The sequence below is a fragment of the Trachypithecus francoisi genome, unplaced genomic scaffold (assembly GCF_009764315.1).
Source record: "Trachypithecus francoisi isolate TF-2019V2 unplaced genomic scaffold, Tfra_2.0 Lachesis_group5, whole genome shotgun sequence".
Taxonomy (NCBI): domain Eukaryota; kingdom Metazoa; phylum Chordata; class Mammalia; order Primates; family Cercopithecidae; genus Trachypithecus; species Trachypithecus francoisi.
The window spans coordinates 148720156-148741262 of record NW_022681470.1 but is presented as its reverse complement, the minus strand read 5'-3'; the positions used below and the strand labels follow the sequence as shown (position 1 = coordinate 148741262).

General features: G+C 55.3%; 2 protein-coding genes and 1 pseudogene across 4 annotated transcripts in view; all 3 read left to right on the top strand.

Moving 5' to 3' along the window:
* Positions 1-1694, top strand: part of LOC117074203 — a 28791-nt pseudogene extending 27097 nt beyond the window's left edge.
* Positions 1695-2795: 1101 nt separating this feature from the next.
* LOC117076309 (L-lactate dehydrogenase A chain-like) lies at positions 2796-4794 on the top strand. The gene is made up of 2 exons (XM_033199653.1): positions 2796-3158; positions 3487-4794. The coding sequence occupies exons 1-2, from the start codon at positions 2890-2892 to the stop codon at positions 4232-4234; spliced, it is 1017 nt and encodes a 338-aa protein (XP_033055544.1). The 5' UTR covers positions 2796-2889; the 3' UTR covers positions 4235-4794.
* A 2254-nt stretch (positions 4795-7048) lies between these two features.
* The window catches only part of STK11 (serine/threonine kinase 11), a 24047-nt gene continuing 9988 nt past the window's right edge, over positions 7049-21107 (top strand). The window contains exons 1-2 of one of the 3 annotated variants that reach the window (XM_033199649.1): positions 7049-8474; positions 21018-21101. In XM_033199649.1, the coding sequence (XP_033055540.1) occupies positions 8185-8474; positions 21018-21101 (374 nt within the window). In that variant the 5' untranslated portion in view covers positions 7049-8184. The remainder of the gene's footprint in view (positions 8475-21017; positions 21102-21107) is intronic. The other 2 variants (XM_033199650.1, XM_033199651.1) reach the window with 2 other exon arrangements.

Below are 21107 nucleotides of genomic sequence, written 5' to 3'. Positions count from 1 at the left end.
CACCCGGCCCCTAGTTTTTGTATTTTTTGTAGAGATGGGTTTTCACCATGTTGCCCAGGCTGGTCTTGGACTCCTGAACTCAAGCAATCCTCCCGCCTCGGCCTCCCAAAGTGCTGGGATTACAGGTGTGAGCCACTGCGCCCGGCCTTATTTACTTCTTAGACAGGGTCTTGCTCTGTTGCCCAGACTGCAGTGTAGTGACATAATCCCAGCTCACTGCAGCATCAAACTCCCAGCCTCTGTTGATCCTACTGCCTCAGCCTCCCGAGTAGCTGGGACTACAAGCGTGGGCCACTGCTCCTGGCCTATTTTCAGGATTTTTTTTTTTTTTTTGAGATGGAGTCTCGCTCTGTCGCCAGGTTTTAGTGCAGTGGCAAGATCTCAATTCCCTGCAACCTCCGCCTCCCAGATTCCAGCAACTCTCCTGCCTCAGCCTCCCAAGTAGCTGAGATTTCAGGTGCCCGCCACCACGTCCGGCTAATTTTTTTTATTTTTACCACTTTGTCCAGACTGGTGTTGAACTCCTGACCGTGGGTGACCCATCTGCCTTGGCCTCCCAAAGTGCTGGGATTACAGGTGTGAACTACTGTGCCTGGCAGGCCTATTTTTCTCTTTTCTAACTTTGGAAATTCAGTGTGTGGCCGGGTGTGGTGCCTCATGCCTGTAATCCCAGAACTTTGGGAGGCTGAGGTGGGTGGATCACCTGAGGTTAGGAGTTCAAGACTAGCCTGAACAATATGGTGAAACCCTGTCTCTATTAAAAACACAAAAATTATCCGGGCAAGGTGGTGTATGCCTGTAGTCCCAGCTACTCCAGGGGCTGAGACAGGAGAATTGCTTGAATCTGGGAAGCAGAGATTGCAGTGAGCCAAGATCATGCCACTGCACTCCAGCCTGGGCGACAGGGCGAGACTCCGTTTCAAAAAAAAAAAGAGAGATTCAGTGTGGAGGGAAGCGTCTCTGTTGGGTCCGGCTGATCTGCAGGACTCTGAGGAAAAGCTCGCACCAGGTGGACGCTGTTTTGTCACCACGCGTAAAAGAGACCCCAACAAGCCAAGGGGTAAAATGTCCTCGTACGCCTTCTTCATGTAGACCTGCCAGGAAGAACACAAGAAGAAACACCCAGAATCTTCCGTCAATTTCGTGGAATTCTCCAAGAAGTGTTTGGAGAGATGGAAGACCACATCTGCAAAGGAGAAGTTGAAGTTTGAAGATATGGCAAAAAGTGACAAAGCTCGTTATGACGGGGAGATGAAAAGTGACGTTCCTCCAAAAGGTAGGAAAGGATAAGAAAGGAAAGAAATATGATCACAATGCTCCTAAAAGGTCACCATCTGCCTTCTTCCTGTTTTGCTCTGAACATCGCCCAAAGATCAGAAGTGGACACCCAGGCCTATTCGTCGGGGAAACTGCAAAGAAACTGGGTGAAATGTGGTCTGGGCAGTCGGCCAAAGATAAACAACCATGTGAACAGAAAGCAGCTAAGCTAGAGGAGAGATATGAAAAGGGTATTGCTGCATATCGTGCCAAGGGCAAAAGTTAAGCAGGAAAGAAGGACTCAAAGAAGAAGAACAAACCAGAAGATGAGGAGGAGGAGGAGGAGGAAGATGAAGATAAGGAGGAAGATGAAGATGAGGAGGAAGAGGTTGAAGATGAAGAATAAATGGCTACCCTGTAATGATGCCTGTGCCGTGTACGTGTTTTGCTAAGAATGTGAATTCAAGTGTAGTTCAGTATTAGCTTCAGGATAAAACTCTACAGGTTTTTGTATAGCTGATAAGATTCTCGGTAGAGAAAATACTTGAGACAGAGTTTCACTCTTGTTGCCCAGGCTGGAGTACAATGGGGTGATCTCGGCTCATGGGAACCTCTGCCTCCCAGGTCCTGGTTCAAGCAGTTCTCCTGCCTCAGCCTCCCAAGTAGCTGGGATTACAGGCGTGTGCCACCACACCTGGCTAGCCTTTGTATTTTTAGTAGAGACGGGGTTTCACCCTTTTGGCCAGGCTGGTCTCGAACTCCTGACCTCGTGATCTGCCCGCCTCGGCCTCCCAAAGTGTTGGGATTACAGGCGTGAGCCACAGCACCCAGCCTGAGAAAATACTTTTTATTTTTTATTTATTTATTATTTTTTTTTTTTTTGAGACGGAGTCTTGCTCTTTCGCCCGGGCTGGAGTGCAGTGGCCGGATCTCAGCTCACTGCAAGCTCCGCCTCCCGGGTTTTACGCCATTCTCCTGCCTCAGCCTCCGGAGTAGCTGGGACTACAGGCGCCCGCCACCTCGCCCGGCTAGTTTTTTGTATTTTTAGTAGAGACGGGGTTTCACCGTGTTAGCCAGGATGGTCTCGATCTCCTGACCTCGTGATCCGCCCGTCTCGGCCTCCCAAAGTGCTGGGATTACAGGCTTGAGCCACCGCGCCCGGCCGAGAAAATACTTTTTAAAAACGCAGGTTGGTTGGCCGGGCGCGATGGCTCAAGCCTGTAATCCTAGCACTTTGGGAGCCGAGACGGGCGGATCACGAGGTCGGAGATCGAGACCATCCTGGCTAACACGGTGAAACCCCGTCTCTACTAAAAATACAAAAACTAGCCGGGCGAGGTGGCGGGCGCCTGTAGTCCAGCTACTCGGGAGGCTGAGGCAGGAGAATGGTGTAAACCCGGGAGGCAGAGCTTGCAGTGAGCTGAGATCTGGCCACTGCACTCCAGTCTGGGCGACAAAGCGAGACTCTGCCTCAAAAAAATAAAATAAAATAAAATAAAATAAAATAAAATAAAAAAATAAAAACGCAGGTTGGGTACTGCAGCCGCTGCCGCCGATTCCGGATCTCATTGCCGCGTGTCCCGGATGACCGCCTGACGTGCATTATCGATTCCTTTTGGTTCCAAGTCCAATATGGCAACTCTCAAGGATCAGCTGATTCATAATCTTCTAAAGGAAAAACAGACTCCCCAGAATAAGATTACAGTTGTTGGGCTTGGTGCTGTTGGCATGGCCTGTGCTATCAGTGTCTTAATGAAGGACTTGGCAGATGAACTTGCCCTTGTTGATGTCATCGAAGACAAATTGAAGGGAGAGATGATGGATCTCCAACATGGCAGCCTTTTCCTTAGAACACCAAAGATTGTCTCTGGGAAAGACTATAGTGTAGGCCGGGCGCGGTGGCTCAAGCCTGTAATCCCAGCACTTTGGGAGGCCGAGACGGGCGGATCACGAGGTCAGGAGATCAAGACCATCCTGGCTAACACAGTGAAACCCCGTCTCTACTAAAAAAATACAAAAAAAAAAAACTAGCCGGGCGAGGTGGCGGCGCCTGTAGTCCCAGCTACTCGGGAGGCTGAGGCAGGAGAATGGCGTGAACCCGGGAGGCGGAGCTTGCAGTGAGCGGAGATGGAGCCACTGCACTCCAGCCTGGGTGACAGAGCAAGACTCCGTCTCAAAAAAAAAAAAAAAAAAAAAAAAAAAAAAAAAAAAAAAAGAAAAAGACTATAGTGTAACTGCAAACTCCAACCTGGTCATTATCACGGCTGGGGCACGTCAACAAGAGGGAGAAAGCCGTCTTAATTTGGTCCAGCATAACGTGAACATCTTTAAATTCATCGTTCCTAATGTTGTAAAACATAGCCCGAACTGCAAGTTGCTTATTGTTTCAAATCCAGTGGATATCTTGACCTACGTGGCTTGGAAGATAAGTGGTTTTCCCAAAAACCGAGTTATTGGAAGTGGTTGCAATCTGGATTCAGCCAGATTCCGTCACCTGATGGGGGAAAGACTGGGAGTTCACCCATTAAGCTGTCATGGGTGGGTCCTTAGGGAACATGGAGATTCCAGTGTGCCTGTATGGAGTGGAATGAATGTTGCTGGTGTCTCTCTGAAGACTCTGCACCCAGATTTAGGGACTGATAAAGATAAGGAACAGTGGAAAGAGGTTCACAAGCAGGTGGTTGAGAGTGCTTATGAGGTGATCAAACTCAAAGGCTACACATCCTGGGCCATTGGACTCTCTGTAGCAGATTTGGCAGAGAGTAGAATGAAGAATCTTAGGCGAGTGCACCCAGTTTCCACCATGATTAAGGGTCTCTATGGAATAAAGGATGATGTCTTCCTTAGTGTTCCTTGCATTTTGGGACAGAATGGAATCTCAGACCTTGTGAAGGTGACTCTGACTCCTGAGGAAGAGGCCTGTTTGAAGAAGAGTGCAGATACACTTTGGGGAATCCAAAAAGAGCTGCAATTTTAAAGTCTTCTGATGTCATAGCATTTCACTGTCTAGGCTACAACAGGATTCTAGTTGGAGGTTGTGCATGTTGTCCTTTTTATCTGATCTGTAATTAAAGCAGTAATATTTTAAGATGGACTAGGAAAAGCTTTAACTCCTGAAGTTAGAAATAGGAATGGTTTGTGAAATTCACAGCTATATCCTGATGCTAGATGGTATTAATCTTGTGTAGTCCTAAACTGGTTAGTGTGAAATAGTTCTGACGCACCACTGCCAATTCTGTACATGCTGCATTTGCCCCTTGAGCCAGGTGGATGTTTACTGTGTGTTATATAATTTCCTGGCTCCTTCACTGAACGTGCCTAGTCCAACATTTTTTCTCAGTCAGTCACATCCTGGGATCCAGTGTATAAATCCAGTATCGTATGTCTTGTGCGTAATTGTTCCAAAGGAGCTTATTTTGTGAACTATATATATCAGTAGTGTACATTACCATATAACATAAAAAGATCTACATATAAACAATACAACCAACTATCCAAGTGTTATACCAACTAAAACCCCCAATAAACCTTGAACAGTGAAAAAAAAAAAAAATGCAGGTTGGCCGGGTGTGGTGGCACATGCCTGTAATCCCAGTACTTTGGGAGGCCGAGGTGAGCGGATCAGCTGAGGTCGGGAGTTTGAGACCAGCCTGGCCATCACAGTGAAACCCCATCTCTACTAAAAATACAAAAAAAAAAATTGAGCCAGGCGTGGTGGCACGTGCCTGTAATCCCAGCTACTTGGGAGGCTGAGGCAGGAAAATCACTAGAACCCTGGAGAAGGAGGTTGCAGTGAGCCGAGATCGCACCATTGCACCCTAGCCTGGGCAACAAGGGTGAAACTCCGCCTCAAAAAAAAAAAAAAGATGCAGGTTGTAGCTTTTCAATGGGCTACTACATGCAGTTAGATTTTACAGCTTCTGATGTTGAGTGTCCCTGTGTGTGTGTGTGTGTGTATATATATATATATATATATATTTTTTTTTTTTTTTTTTGCGACAGAGTCTTGTTCTTGTCCCCCAGGCTGGAGTGTGATGCCACAATCTCAGCTCACTGCAACCTCTGTCTCCCAGATTCAAACGATTCTCCTGCCTCAGCCTCCCAAGTAGCTGGGATTACAGGCGTGCGCCACCACACCTGGCTAGTTTTTGTATTTTTAGTAGAGATGGGGTTTCACCATGTTGGCCAGGCTGGTCTTGAACTCCTGAGCTCAGCTGATCCACCCTCCTCGGCCTCCCAAAGTGCTGGGATTACAGGTGTGAGCCACCACGACCTGCCTAATGTCCCTAAATATTTAATGGATTTTAAAAAATTTCTTGTGTATGGCACAGCACAGCAGACTTGTAGAAATTAGTATCAATAGTAAATTTTTTGTTTTTTAGGATGCTGCATTTTTAAAAATGTTGTAATAAAATTATGTATATTAAAAAAAGAGAGAGAGAAATTCCGTGTGTGGTTTACACAGCACATCTCCATCCAGGCACTTCAGAGAATGACTAGGAGAGGTTCTTGGAGGAGGTGGCTTTTGAGCCGAGAATTCATCTTCAAAGATTCTTTCTATAATGGTCACCAAGTATTTCCTGAGTCAGTTCCATGTGTCCTGCAATTCTCTGAAGGTGTGTGGGACCTATGGATGCCACAGTTATTCAGCATATCCCCAGATTCCAAGAAGTTTGAGTATGAGCCAGCTATCAGTCCAGAAAACAGATACCAAAATAAGTTTGGGTTGGGGAGTGTTTCCTCATCTTCTATTTTCCGGGAGAGATCTTTTTTTTTTTTTTTGAGATGGAGTTTCCCTCTTGTTGCCCAGGCTGGAGTGCAATGGCGTGATCTCGGCTCACCGCAACCTCCGCCTCCCGGGTTCAAGCGATTCTCCTGCCTCAGCCTCCTGAGTAGCTGGGACTACAGACATGCATCTGTAATCTCTACTAAAAATACAAAAATTAGCCGGGCATGGTGGCGCACGCCTGTAATCCTTACAGCTACTCGGGAAGCGGAAGCAGGAGAATCGCTTGAACCTAGGAGGCGGAGGTTGCAGCAAGACAATTTGTTCCAGCAAAACAACTTGGCGCTAGTGCAGGAAAAGGTGGAAAGCACGGGGCTAGTATAGGAGGGTTCAGTATTTTCAACCTTATCAAACCATATTTTGGCAACTCTTGTTTTTCACCAGAAGCCCCCGCTGGGCTCGTCCCAGCGCTGTTCTGAGGCTTCCCCCATGAGTTCCGACAGGGTAGAGGCCGCCCTGAGCGTTTCTCTCTCCCCTGGCCCAAGAGAGCCTTAAAACAAGGATTTCTGACTGGAATTGGCCACTTTGGGTTACTTTTTGACCCTTGACCTCCCCCCAAAGGGGGATCCGGGGGAGGGGCTCTGGCTGGGGTGGCCCCGCTCCTTCCAGGTCCGCGAGCAAGTTCTCGCCCACCGGGCTGAGCCCACCCCGCGGCCGTTCAGAGAGGCCGTTGGTACCAGTGACCTACGACCCCTGTCCCCAGTCCCTCCGAGGTCGCGGCCGTGGCCTCCCCTCCCTACGCCTGCTTCCCGCCCCCTGCCCATAACCGGCGTCTCCGCGGGCCAATAAGCGGGCTGTATCCACCCCTCGGGCGGGGCCAAGCGCCGACCAATCCCCGTTCGGGCGCCCGGCCGGGTCCAAACTCTCCAATCCTCAGCGGCGGTGGGGCGGTCAGGGGGGGGCGGGGATTGCAGGTTCAGCCAACGGGAGGACACGTCGTCCTCGCGAGGAGGCGTGTCCTGCGGCCGGGCGTGAGGCGTCCGCGGCGGCGCAGGGAGGGGGAGGGAGGTAAACAAGATGGCGGCGGCGTGTCGGGCGCGGAAGGGGGAGGCGACCCGGAGCGCCCGCGAGTGAGGCGCGGGGCAGCGAAGGGAGCGCGGGCGGCGGAACTTGCTGCCGCGGCCTTGGATGGGCTGGGCCCCCCTCGCCGCTCCGCCTCCTCCACACGCGCGGCGGCCGCGGCGAGGGGGACGCGCCGCCCGGGGCCCGGCACCTTCGGGAACCCCCCGCCCCGGAGCCTGCGGCCTGTGCCGCTTCGACCGCCCGGAGCCCCGTGGAGCCCCTGCCGCCGCGCCGCCCCGCGGACCGGACGCTGAGGGCACTCGGGGTGGGGCGCGCGCTCGGGCAGGCGTTTGCGGGGAGGGGGCGCCTGCCTGGCCCCGGCGACCACCGCGGGGGTCGCGGGTCGGCTCGGGGGGTGCTCGGTGCGGGCCCTCGCGGGCGCCGGGCAGCGACCAGCCCTGAGCGGGGCTGTTGGCCGCTGCGGGAGGCCTCCCGGACGCCCCCACCACCCCCCGAACGCTCGCCCGGGCCGTCGGGAGTCGGCGCCCCCCGGGAGGTCCGCTCGTTAGTCCGCGGCGGAGCGTTTGTGGCTGGGACAGGCGGCGGGACCGGGGCGTCGCCGGAGACACCCTCAGCGAAGTTGGGCTCTCCAGGTGTGGGGGTCCCGGGGGGCAGCGACGTCGCGGACCCCGCATGTGGGATGGGCGGCCCGGAGAAGACCACGCTCGGCCGCGTTCAGGCTTGTCCGTGGGCCTGAGGTCCCCGGAGGATGACCTAGCACTGAGAAGGCTCGGCCGGCGTCCCCAGGGGCTCCGAGGACGAAGTTGACCCCGACCGGGCCGTCCCCCAGTTCCGAGGCCCAGGTCCCACTGGAACTCGCGTCTGAGCCGCCGTCCCGGACGCCCGGTGTCCGCGGGTCTGCAGACGTTGCAGCGGGCTCGGACTCGCAGCCGGGACTGACGTGTAGGACAATCGTTTCTGTTGGAAGAAGGGTTTTTTCCCTTCCTTTTGGGGTTTTTGTTGCCTTTTTTTTCTTTCTTTTTTCTTTGTAAAATTTTGGAGAAGGGAAGTCGGAACACAAGGACCGCTCACCCGCGGACTCAGGGCTGGCGGCGGGACTCCAGGACCCTGGGTCCAGCATGGAGGTGGTGGACCCGCAGCAGCTGGGCATGTTCACGGAGGGCGAGCTGATGTCGGTGGGCATGGACACGTTCATCCACCGCATCGACTCCACCGAGGTCATCTACCAGCCGCGCCGCAAGCGGGCCAAGCTCATCGGCAAGTACCTGATGGGGGACCTGCTGGGGGAAGGCTCTTACGGCAAGGTGAAGGAGGTGCTGGACTCGGAGACGCTGTGCAGGAGGGCCGTCAAGATCCTCAAGAAGAAGAAGTTGCGAAGGATCCCCAACGGGGAGGCCAACGTGAAGAAGTAAGTACGACTTGCTGGGGCCGGGGCCAGCCGGGCCGGGCCGGGCCGGGCCAGGCCAGGCCAGTCACTGTGCGGATGGTTCTGTCTGCCTTCCTTCTCTCCTCCCTCCCTCCCTTACTTCCTCTTAACACCCAGAGCTGGACCCGGCCGGCGCCTGTGTCCTCCGTGCCAGGGAGAACTTGGTTGGAGGCCTGCCTTACGGACTTTCACTCAGGCAGGGCCAGTTGTCGCAGCGGGAAGTGCGTTTGCTTGGGCTCTTGGACGCCCTGGTAGCAAAACCCTCCTGAGAAGGGAGCGGCCCCCAATCCCCAAGTTTAGCCCCGTGGCTCCCCCAGCTGTCCAAGGAGCAGAGGCGCCCAGTGGAATCAGCCTGTGTTTATTTGGGCCCCGAGAGTTTGTGTGCGGCCGCCAGCAGGTTTTCTGCGCAATGTGTGGCAGTTACCGCAGCCAGCAGAAAATGTGATTTGTTTATCCTGTCGGAGGGGAACCCTGGGCTGCCAAAAATAACTGCACCGGCTTATCAGCTAGCAGGAGGGAAACGTAGCCTTTCCTCATATGCCAGGGATGTGACGCTGGAAGCATCCCTGGCCCCCGGCGCTGGCAGCCCTGCCCGAGGAGGACTGTGCCTCCTCCCGAATTGCATCCGGAAGACCTTACTTTTCAAACTGACTTCTTCAGGCATGGGGCTGCCGCTGGCCATCCCGGACGCCTCTGCATCTGTGCGTGGAGCAGCTCCTACCCAGGGCAGCACGGGCCGGCCTGAGCCTCTCCCAGCTGGTGGGGGGGGGGGGTGTCCCTTCCTTATCGCAACCAGACACGCTGCACCTGCCGTCGCCTGGCAGGCCCTGCCCAGGCCCTGCTCCTCTCCCAGTCCTCTTAACTTTCATAACTTTGCCTCCTGTTTCCAAGAAAGGACTTTATCTACTGGGCTGGGCCTCGAGGGACTGGCAGGGACACCCGGCACAGGGCACCATGACCTTGGAAGGAGGTCGGGGAGGGCCCTGCCCTGTCTGCTCTCACCTCCCTCCTGCTCAGGGGCCTGGGGGTCACATACTTTTTTTTTTTTTTTTTTTTTTATACTTGAAGTTCTAGGGTACATGTGCATAATTTTTTTTTTTTTTTTTTTTTTTTTTGAGACGGGAGTTTCGCTCTTGTTGCCCAGGTTGGAGTGCAGTGGCACGATCTTGGCTTACTGCAATCTCCGCCCTCTGGGTTTAAGTGATTCTCTTGCCTCAGCCTCCCGAGTAGCTGGGATTACAGGTGCCTGCCACTGTGCCTGGCTAATTTTTGTATTTTTTTTTTTTTTTTTAAGTAGAGACGGGGTTTCACCATCTTGGCCAGGCTGGTCTTGCACTTCTGACTTCGTGATCCGCCCGCCTCAGCCTCCCAAAGTGCTGGGATTAAAGGCATGAGCCACCGCAACCAGCCAACACACTTCTTAATCAGCATGCGCTTCTTAATCAGCATGCGGGCTGTGACATGCAGAAACCAGGGACACAGGCTCTGAAGTTTGTACTTGGGAGCTGGAGCAGTCGGGGTTACATGGGAGCGGCTGGGAGGGGCGTGTTTCCACTAGGCCTTTCTGATATCTCAGCACCCAGTCTGGACGCGGGTAGAAGGCCAGTTCCTGGAGTCGGTGGAGCAGTTGCCCATGCTTGGTCTCTGTGAGATGGGTTCGTCAGGGGCTGGGCAGAGCCTGTGCTGGGGGTAGCAGGTGCCCTCTAAAGGGGCCAGTGACAGCCTCTCTCCTAGCAGTCAGAAACCCACCCTTAGGGGTTGGGCACAGTGGCTCACACCTGTAATCCCAGCACTTCAGGAGGCTGAGGTGGGCAGATCACCTGAGGTCAGGAGTTTGAGACCAGCGTGGCCAATGTGGTGAAACCCCATCTCTACTAAAAATACAAAAGTGGCTGGGCGCGGTGGCTCAAGCCTGTAATCCCAGCACTTTGGGAGGCCGAGACGGGCGGATCACGAGGTCAGGAGATGGAGACCATCCTGGCTAACACGGTGAAACCCCGTCTCTACTAAAAAATACAAAAAATTAGCTGGGCGTGGTGGCAGCACCTGTAGTCCCAGCTGCTCGGGACGCTGAAGCAGGAGAATGGCGGGAACCCGGGAGGCGGAGCTTGCAGTGAGCTGAGATCCAGCTGGGCGACACTCCAGCCTGCAGCCTGGGCGACAGAACGAGGCTCCGTCTCAAAAAAAAAAAAAAAAAAAAAAAACACACAAAAGTTAGCCGGGTGTGGTGGCGCATGCCTGTAATCCCAGCTGCTCAGGAGGCTGAGGCAGAAGAATTGCTGGAACCTGGGAGGTGGAGTTTGCAGTGACCCGAGATCGCACCATTGCATTCCAGCCCGGGAGACAGAGCGAGACTCTGTCTCAAAAAAAAAAAAAAAAAAAAAAGTCTGGTTTGAGTTTTGACAAACGTATATGCAAGGTCAATGGGAAGACAGATGCTGGGGGGAGGAAGCCTGTGAGTGTGAGCCCCCTGCTTTCCTGAACAGTCAGTGCAGGAGGTCCCAGGAGTTCAGGTGAGCACCTGAATGGTAGGGCGGAGCCTAAGGGTCTTGGTGGAGACAGGCCAGAGGGTTGCAGGAACCCAGTCTCGCCCAGTGCATGGGAGAACAGGAGGGAACACTGAGGCAGGGAGGCAGAGGGGTTGGCAGGACCTGGACTGGACTGTGCGCCGCAGCTCCCCACAACTTATGACCCCACCGGCCTTGAAGTGAGTGATGCACCCTCACTCCTGTTCAGCGTCCAATTTCATCCTGGCCCTGAGTGTGCAACGGCTTTTCCCTTGTGAGGCCCCCTGGGCTGAGGGGTGAGCCCTGTTCCTTCCTGGCCACTGTCTGCTGGGACTGTCTGCCATCAGGAGCCGCCCGGTTTGCAGCTGTGATTTAGAAGCCACTGCACTCCTCCAGCCCCCTGGGTGCTGCCAGGGGGTCCCCCTACCCTGGGAGCTGGTGTGTCCTGACTGGAGATTGCCACGTGCAGAGTGCCGTCAAGCAGAAGGGGTGTCCACTGCCCAGCCCTGAGGCCCAAGGCCTTGGCCAGCCTTGCTGCCAGCGCTGCAGGGAAAAAGCCTCCTTTGTGTGTGGGAAGCTTAATAAACTCCGCTCAGATTGTGTCTCGCAGCGAGTGTCTGGAACCTTCCAGACAAGCCTCAGGCATCCAGTCCTCCAGGTGGTGTGGAAAGCGTGGGCAATCGCCAAGGGGGCTGGGTTGGGGCAGATGGAGCCAGCATGAGTCCTGTCCCTTCCCTTCCTTCCCAGAAAGGAAGCCCTGGAGTCCGTGCCTTGTCCCGCTCTCACTGGTAAAAAGTTTAATCTTAATAGAAATAGGAAAGTTCCAAAAAGCATCAATAAGTTAAAAAGAAGGCTGGGCATGGTGGCTCACGCCTGTACTCCCAGCACTTTGGGAGGCTGAGGAGGGCAGATCACAAGGTCAGCAGTTCGAGACCAGCCTGGCCAACATGGTGAAACCCGGTCTCTACTAAAAATACAAAAATTAGCTGGATGTGGTGGCTCAGGCCTGTAATCCCAGCAGTTTGGGATGCCGAGGTGAGCGGATCATCTGAGGTCAGGAGTTCAAGACCGCCTGGCCAACATGGCGAAACTCCATCTCTACTAAAATACAAAAGTTAGCCAGGAGTGGTGGTGGGCGCCTGTAGTCCCAGCTACTCGGGAAGCTGAGGCAAGAGACTTGCTTGAACTCAGGAGTCGGAATTGCTGTAAGCTGAGATCGCGCCACCGCACTCCAGCCTGGGCAACAGAGTGAGACTATCTCAAAAAAAAAAAAAAAAATTGGCCAGGTGTGGTGGCTCACACCTGTCATCCCAGAACTTTGGGAGGCCAAGGCGGGTGGATCTCCTGAGGTCAGGAGTTAGCCTGACCAACATGAAGAAACCCTGTCTCTACTAAAAATACAATAGCTGAGCGTGGTGGTGAACGCCTGTAATCCCAGTTACTCAGGAGGCTGAGGCAGGAGAATCACTTGAACCCAGGAAGCAGAGGTTGTGGTGAGCCAAGATCGTGTCATTGCACTCCAGCCTGGGCAACAAGAGTGAAACTCCGTCTCAAAAAAAAAAAAGGGCACCGGGGCCAGGCACGGTGGCTTATGCCTGTAATCCCAGCAGTTTGGGAGGCCGAGGCAGGTAGATCACAAAGTCAGGAGTTTGAGACCAGCCTGGCCAACACGGTGAAACCCTGTCTCTACTAAAAATGCAAAAATCAGCCAGGCGTGGTGGCGCATGCCTGTACTCCCAGCTACTTCATCTGAGGTCAGGAGTTCAAGACCAGCCTGGCCAGCATGGCGAAACTCTGTCTCTACTAAAAATACAAAAATTAGCCAGGCGTGGTGGTGGGCGCCTGTACTCCCAGCTACTTCATCTGAGGTCAGGAGTTCAAGACCAGCCTGGCCAGCATGGCGAAACTCTGTCTCTACTAAAAATACAAAAATTAGCCAGGCGTGGTGGTGGGCACCTGTAGTCCCAGCTACTCGGGAAGCTGAGGCAGGAGAATCGCTTCAACCTGGGAGGCGGAGGTTGTAGTGAGCCAAGATCGGGCCATTGCATTCCAGGCTGGGATGCAAAAAAACAGTTAATTAAAATAAAATAAATGAGTGCCATAGGCTGTCTCTGGTAGGCAGTGGTTTCCTGGGGTGGAGCAGGGAAGGCCTGGAAGGGGTCGCCTGCTTCCAGCCTGGCTCGCCGTGCTTGTCGGGACAGCAAGGCCGGCTGCTGCTGCAGAGCCCACGGCAGAGTTCTGGGGGGGCGCAGGCAGAAGGCCGCCATGCCTCCCTTCCCCTTTCCACCCCAGTGAGAGTGGGCTTCACGGCAGGGAGCGTGCCCGCCTTGTGGAGCCTCCATAGGGGCACCCAGGGCTGCCATGAGCGCACAGCCTGGCTGCGTCCCCCGCCCTCCTCTTTCCTGTCATTTTCACCTGTTGCAAAACACTGTGCTTTCGTGTCTTTTTTTGCTGTCTTTTTTTTCTACCTGTTTGCAAATGTGAAAAGCACCAGTGCCATTGCAAACGGGCCCAGGTCGGGGCTGTGGCTTTCCCATCCGTACCGCCCTGGCTGTGCCCAGCCGGGAGGTGGGAGGTGGGCGGCACTGACTGTGTGTGGTTGGGGCGATGATTGGCAGATGCTTGGACCTATGGTAAAGAGGACTTTCACAAGTTGCGCGCCAGTCCTGGACTTTGTAGATGTTTACATCCCAGGCATCCTTTCTGGGGTTCCAGCATCTGTTCAGGCTCCTGCGCCAGCCATGTGAGGCCTGGGTGTCCTCGAGGCCTCTGTTTGTCCTCTCTGTGCAGCGGGAGTGACAGCTCTGAGACCCAGTGGGAGCTCAGGGGCTGGGCAGCCGTAGAACAGCGTGGGTGATGGGTCCACTGGGAGTTCTGGGCTGGGCGCACAGTGGGCTTCTGGTGCCCAGCCAGCTGGGGCAGGCCTGGAAATGTTGGTTCCTCGCCCAGGATCTGGGGTGCTGCGGTAGCTGTCAGGGAATCAGTGAGGCGGCCGGATGGCCCGTATATCGCACAAACGCCACCGTGGTGCTCAGATTGACTCAAGTTTTCTTAACAGCCTTTTTTTTTTTTTTTTTTGGAGACAGGGTCTCACTGTATCACCCAGGCTGGAGTGCAGTGGCGTGATCATAGTTCCGAGCTCAGGTGATCCTCCTACCTCCAAGGTGGCTGGGACTACAGACATGCGCCACTACACCCGGCTAGTTGTTTGTAGAGATGGGGTTTTGCCATGTTGTCCAGGCTGGTCTCAAACTCCTAAACTCAAGCTGTCCGCCTGCCTGGGCCTCGCAAAGTGTTGAGATTACAGGCGTAAGCCACCACCACACCCAGCCAAGGGTTTTATGGGCATGTAATTCACATATCATAAAGTTCACCTTTTTCTTTTTCTTTTTTTGAGACGGAGTCTCGCTCTGTCGCCCAGGCTGGAGTGCAGTGGCCGGATCTCAGCTCACTGCAAGCTCCGTCTCCCGGGTTTACCGCCATTCTCCTGCCTCAGCCTCCCGAGTAGCTGGGACTACAGGCGCCCGCCACCTCGCCCGGCTAGTTTTTTGTATTTTTTAGTAGAGACGCGGTTTCACAGTGTTAGCCAGGATGGTCTCGATCTCCTGACCTCGTGATCCGCCCGTCTCGGCCTCCCAAAGTGCTGGGATTACAGGCTTGAGCCACCGCGCCCGGCCTATTTTTCTTATTTTTTTGAGACAGGGTCTCACTCTGTCGCCCAGGCTGGAGTGCAGTGCCGCGATCTCGGCTCACTGAAACCTCCACCTCCTGGGTTCAAGTGATTCTCCTGCCTCAGCCTCCTGAGTAGCTGGGCTTACAGGCGCCTGCCACCACACCTGGCTAGTTGTTTTATTTTTAGTAGAGACGAGGTTTCACCATGTTTGCCAGGCTGGTTTTGAACTCCTGACTTCAAGTAGTCCGCCTGCCTCGGCCTCTCAAAGTGCTGGGATTACAGGCGTGAGCCACTGCTTCGCCACATTCAGCTTTTATTTATTTATTTATTTATTTATTTATGAGACGGAGTCTCTCTCTGTCCCCTAGGCTGGAGTGCTGTGGCACGATTTCAGCTCACTGCAAGTTCCGCCTCCTGGGTTCACGCCCTTCTTCCACCTCAGCCTCCCAAGTAGCTGGGACTACAGGTGCCCACCACTACGCCTGGCTAATTTTATTTTTGTATTTTTAGTAGAGACAGGGTTTTACCGTGTTAGTCGGTATGGTCTCTATCTCCTGACCTTGTGGTCCGCCCGCCTCAGCCTCCCAAAGTGCTGGGATTACAGGCGTGAGCCACTGTACCCGGCCTACCTTTTTTTTTTTTAAGTTTATAGAGATAAGGTCTCACTGTGTTGCCCAGGCTGGTCTTGAACCCCAGACCTTAAGTAATCCTACCTGGCCTCCCAAAGTGCTGGGATTACAGATGTAAGCCATAGTACTGGGCCTAAAGTTCACGTTTTTAACGTGTGTAATTCAGTGGCATATAGTACATTGACAGAGTTGTGCAACTATCATGTCTATCAACTTCCAGAACATTCTCATTACCCCAGAAGGAAACCCCGTCTCCATCAGCCGTCAGTCCCCGTTCCCTCCCCAGTCCTGGCACCCACTCATTCCCTTCCTGCCTCTGGATGGGCCTGTCCTGGACATTTCACATGAGTGGCGTCACACACCGCGTGGCCTTTTGTGTCTGGCGTGTCTCAAGGAGTGCGCTGTCCTCAAGGTGCATCCGCGCCAGTGGCCTGGGTCCGAGCCTCGCTGCTGCTCCTGGCTGCGCCACGTTCCAGTGTGTGGAGGGCCACGCCACGTTTGACCTCTCATCTGTGGCTGGACACTCGGGCTGCTCCCGCCTCTGCCTGCGACTTGTGACTGCTTCTGTGCACATGCGCTCAGCGGCGTCCGGCTCGAATCCTCCAGGGCCTTGTTTCAGCCGCATCAGGAGGGATTCAGGGACGTGGGCACTCGGTCTGGAGCTGGGAGTTCCCAGGTCTCCGTGTGCCTCCCAGTCCTGCTAGGAGCTGCGGGCGTCCGTCTCTTACCTGTATGATCTGTTTCTAGGCAGACGGAGGCTCCTGTCCCCACCTCTCTGTGAGCTTGAGTGACTCTCCTTCCTATTTCCTGTCCTGCTAATCAACAAGTCAGCTAAACAATCCACTCTGGGCGGGGCGCAGTGGCTCAGGCCTGTAATCGCAGCACTTTGGAAGGCAGGGGCGGGCGGATCACGAGGTCAGGAGATCCAGACCATCCTGGCTAACAGGGTGAAACCCCATCTTTACTAAAAATACAAAAAACTTAGCTGGGTGTGGTGGCGGCGCCTGCAGTCCCAGCTACTCCAGAGGCTGAGGCAGGAGAATGGTGTGAACTGGGGGCGCGGAGTTTGCAGTGAGCAGAGATCGTGCCCCTGCACTCCAGCCTGGGCGACAGAGTAAGACTCTGTCTCAAAAAAAGAAAGAAAGAAAAAAATCCACTCTGCCTGGGCAAGCCCAGTGGGTCCCTAACGTGGCATCTCGGAGCAGCTGGCGATGCCCTGGGAGCCGGGCTCCCCTGGTGGAGGCACTTCCTGTTCCTCACCAAGCTCTGGGGTTTCACTGGGCCTCCTCTTCTGCTCGTTTTCTGGCTGGAGACGTCGGAGGAAGCCTGGCAGTCTGGAGAGGCCGACGTGCCCCAGCATCCCAGAGGGGACAGCCACCAGGTGGGGCGGCTCGCCCCACCCTCCCCGGCATAGGTCGGGGGACTCGCGCCTGCGCAGAAGGCCATGGTCCCTTTTAATTAAACAGGCCACCCAGTGTCCCTTGGTCTATGCCAACCTGCCCAGAAGTGCCTGGGCTGTTCCACGATTCCCCTGTTGTGTGTCCTGCCGCCGTGAAGTGTCCCTGTTGAGGTGGAGGCAGGGCAAGGCGCCTTCGTGGAGGGCAGGTTCCTGCTGTGCCCGTTTCCCCGTCTGTAGAATGAGGGCTCGCAGCGGAGACTTGGTGTCAGCAGGGAGGTTTCTGTGAGGGGCAGTCCTCCACCCTCATTTGCATTTACGGCTCTGAGGCTGCACGCAGGTTGAGCCCCTGGCTTTGCCACCCCTCCTCAGGGTTAGGACTGTGCTGGAGCCTGGGTGGGTCGGGGGTGGTGCCTGCACAGGCAGCAGGAGGTGGGTGAGAGCAGTGCTGGACCTGAGGGCCCGTGGCTCCCTTGGCCCCACTGAGGAGGCTGGAACAGGGTGTCCTGGGCCACCTTCCATGCCTGTAGCTGGCTCCTGCTGAGGAAAGGGGCGCTCTTGCCTCATGGTGGAGCGTCAGGCTCTCAGGCCCTGTGTGTCCGAGCATCCGGACCCTGCTGTCTGAAAACAGCACCCTCCCCGCCCCCCACCACTCATCTCCTCTGAATAGAAGGCAAGTCTTGCCTCCTGGGAATGGCCTGTGACCCTCGTCACCGGGGGGGGGGGGGGTTAGGGCACACACAGCCCTGGGGAACAAAGGGACCTGGGGCTGAGCCGGGCCTCTTGGGCCCACCCTGAGCTCTCCTGAGCAGCCTGGCAGGCAGGAGGGCACTGGGCCGCAGGGCCTTTGCTGAGCCCAGCCTGGCCCTCAGCGTCCCCTTCAGTGTTCTGGGCGCCTGCCAGGCTGTGGACACAGGCCCCAGCCAGCTCTAAAAATAACCTTCCCGGGCCCTGCTGGGAATTGGTGCCACCACCACATAGCCTGGAGAGAGGCGAGATGCAGGGCTTCCAGCGAGCAGACCAGGCCCGAGGTGGCCAGTGGAGGTGGGGGGACGTGCTCAGGGCTGGGCAGTCCTACAGGGCACCAGGCATAGCCAGGGGCCGGAGCCAGTTGCTCACTGGCATCTCTTCTGGGGGGACTGTCCCTCTGTGCCCCTGTCCCCGTCACCCACCTCCCTTTCCCTTCATCCTGCTCTCCCAGCCCCTCCCCAAGCTGGCGGCCCCTTGTCCAGGCCCAGCCCCAGCGCAGCCTGCAACCCTGGCGGAGCCCAGGCCTCGGCCTTCTGAGGTTGTCCTGAGAGCACTGAGCAGTGAGCGCTGGGATTGGTGCACTGGGAGGGAAAGGTGAGCCGAGGCTTCCTGCAAGAGGCAGCCCTGGGCTGGGGGTGGGGCAGCCTGGGTGATGGGACACCTCTGCCCCCCGCAGCTTTTTTTTTTTTTTGAGATGGAGTCTGGCTCTGTTGCCCAGGCTGGAGTGCACTGGTGCGATCTTGGCTCACTGCAACCTCCGCATCCCAGGTTCAAGCGATTCTTGTACCTCAGCCTCCCGAGTGGCTGGAATTACAGGCACCCAGCACCACGCCTGGCTAATTTTTGTATTTTTAGTAGAGACAGGGTTTCACCGTGTTGACCAGGCTGGTCTTGAACTCCTGACTTCAGGTAATCCTCCCGCCTTGGCCTCCCAGTGTTGGGATTACAGGCATGAGTCAGCGCGTCCGGCCCCCCAGCTGTTTTTTATGCTCCATGCTTGGGCTTCCTGTTAAGGATTAAAAAAAAAATTTTGGGGGGGATGTCATTTGCATACTGTGCAACTCACTCGTTCACAGTGTGCAGTTCACTGGCATCGAGTACATTCACATGGCTGTGCAACCACTATTTTTCTAATTCCAGAACATTGTCACCCCAAAAACCAGCCCCATTCCCATTGTGTCACTCTCCATCCCCTCCACTAGCTCCTGGCCACTCTGAATCCACTTCCTGACTCTAGATTGGCCTGTCCTGGATATTGCATAGAAATGGGATCCTGTCGGCTGGGCGCGGTGGCTCACACCTGTAATCCCAGAACTTTGGGAGGCCGAGGCAGGAGGATCACGAGGGCAAGAGATGGAGACCAGCCTGGCCAACATGGGGAAACCCTGTCTGTACTAAAAATACAAAATTAGCTGGGCGTGGTTGCGGGCACCTGTAGTCCCAGCTACTTAGGAGGCTGAGGCAGGAGAATGGCGTGAACCCCGGAGATAGAGGTTGCAGTGAGCTGAGATCACGCCAGTGCACTCTATCGCCTGGCGACAGAGTGAGACTCCATCTCAAAAAAAAAAAAAGAAAAAAAGAAATGGAATCGTGTCATCCCAGTGCTTTCGGAGGCCGAGGTGGGCAGGTTGCTTGAGCCTAGTACAAACGAGACCAGCCTGGGCAGCATGGTGAAACTGTCTCTACTAAAATACAAAAATTAGCTGGGCGTGGTAGCACACGTCTGTAGTCCCAGCTACTTGGGGGGCTGAGGTGGGAGGATCACTTGAGCCTGGGAGGCGCACTCCAGCCTGGGCAACAGGGAAACCCTGTCTCAGGAAAAAAAAAAAAGGAAAAATAGAAAGGGCATCACACACTGTGCGTCCTTTAGTGTCTGGTATTTCTCAGTGTGACGTCCTCAAGGTGCATCTAGGCTGTGGCTCGAGTCAGCCTCGCTGGTTTTTGTGGCTGAGCCATGTTGAGGGCGTGGATGGGCTGGGCTGACCCTCATCTGTGGAAGGGCCCCCAGGCGGTTCCACATCTTGGCTGCTGTGCGTCCTGCTGCTGTGAGTACCTTGTGCACAGTTTCTGCGTGGCATGTGCTGTTCCTCAGGGTGTGTACCTGGCAGTGGAGCTGCTGGCTCACAGGTAATGGACCTTTGGAGGAGCTGCAGACTTTTCCACGCCCACCCACGGGCTCCTTGTCATTTTGTTGTTGTTGTTGTTTTTGTTTTTCTGAGACAGGGTCTCATTCTGTTGTCCAGGCTGGGGTGCAGTAATGCGATCACAGGTAACTACAGGCTTAAGTGATCTTCCCACCTGAGCCTCCCGAGTAGCTAGGACTTCAGGCATGTACCTCCATGCCTGGCTAATTGTTGTATTTTTAGTAGAGACAGGGTTTCGCCATGTTGCTCAGGCTGGTCTCGACTCCTGAGCTCAGGTGATCCACCCGCCTTGACCTCCTGTAGTGCTGGGATGACAGGCGGGAGCCACTGCGCCTGGCAGGACCAATAGTTTGGAGAAAGGAAGCAGCTGCAGAGGGGACCGTGCTCTCTGGCCTGCTGGGCCGACCCTTGTGACAGGCAGGTGGGCGTGGCAGACACGGCGGCAGCTGCAGGGGGCAGTGACAGGCGGGTGGGTGTGGACGGCAGGGGGGCAGCTGCAGGGGGCAGTGACAGGCAGGTGGGTGTGGATGGCAGGGCAGCAGCTGCAGGGGACAGTGACAGGCAGGTGGGCGTGGACGGCGAGGGGCAGCTGCAGAGTGGGCAGTGACAGGCGGGTGGGCATGGCAGGACCCCTCGATGTCGCCTTCTGTGGCTTCTCCTCCTGGTGCCCCTTCCTATGGGCCATGCTTCCAGCTCACCTGTGGCCCACCCTCCAAGGAGTGGAACCCTCTGAAGAGCTGAGAGCCCTTGGCGGCAGGGGGCTGTACTGTGTGACGGAGCCGTCACCAGGACCCCAGCTCACCTTGGCTCCTGCCATGGCCCAGCTTCCATCTGTGCTGCCATCACAGTAGTCTGGTTTCTAGGAAGCAAAACTGTCACTGAGTTACGAAGCTCAATTCAGACTGTCCTTTGGGAGCCAAGGCAGGCAGATCACAAGGTCAGGAGAGTGAGACCAGCCTGGCCAACATGGTGAAACTCTGTCTCAACTAAAATACAGAAAATTAGCCAGGTGTGGTGGCAGATGCCTGTAGTCCCAGCTACTCGGGAGGCTGAGGCAGGGGAATCGCTTGAACCCGGGAGGCAGAGGCTGCAGAGAGCTGTGATTGGGCTACTGTGCTCCAGCCTGGTGACAGACCAAGACTCCGCCTCAAAAAAAAAAAAAAAGAGTGTCCTAACTGTGCCCTCCAGAGCTCTCACTGGCTGGTGACAGACTGGAGGGCGCTGTTCTCCCACCCCCTACTGCCCCAAGCCTGGACGTGTAGCCCCTGCAGGGCCCTGCCCCAGCACTGTGAACCCACAGCTTCTCACCAGGGAAGGGCGGAGGTGCGCCACCTCCGTGGGGAGATGGGGAGGCCTAACTCCAGGGATCCGGGTCATCGTCCTGACATTGAGGTTGGCTGACACCCCCCTGTCCTCTCTGCCCCAGGGAAATTCAACTACTGAGGAGGTTAAGGCACAAAAATGTCATCCAGCTGGTGGACGTGTTATACAACGAAGAGAAGCAGAAAATATATCC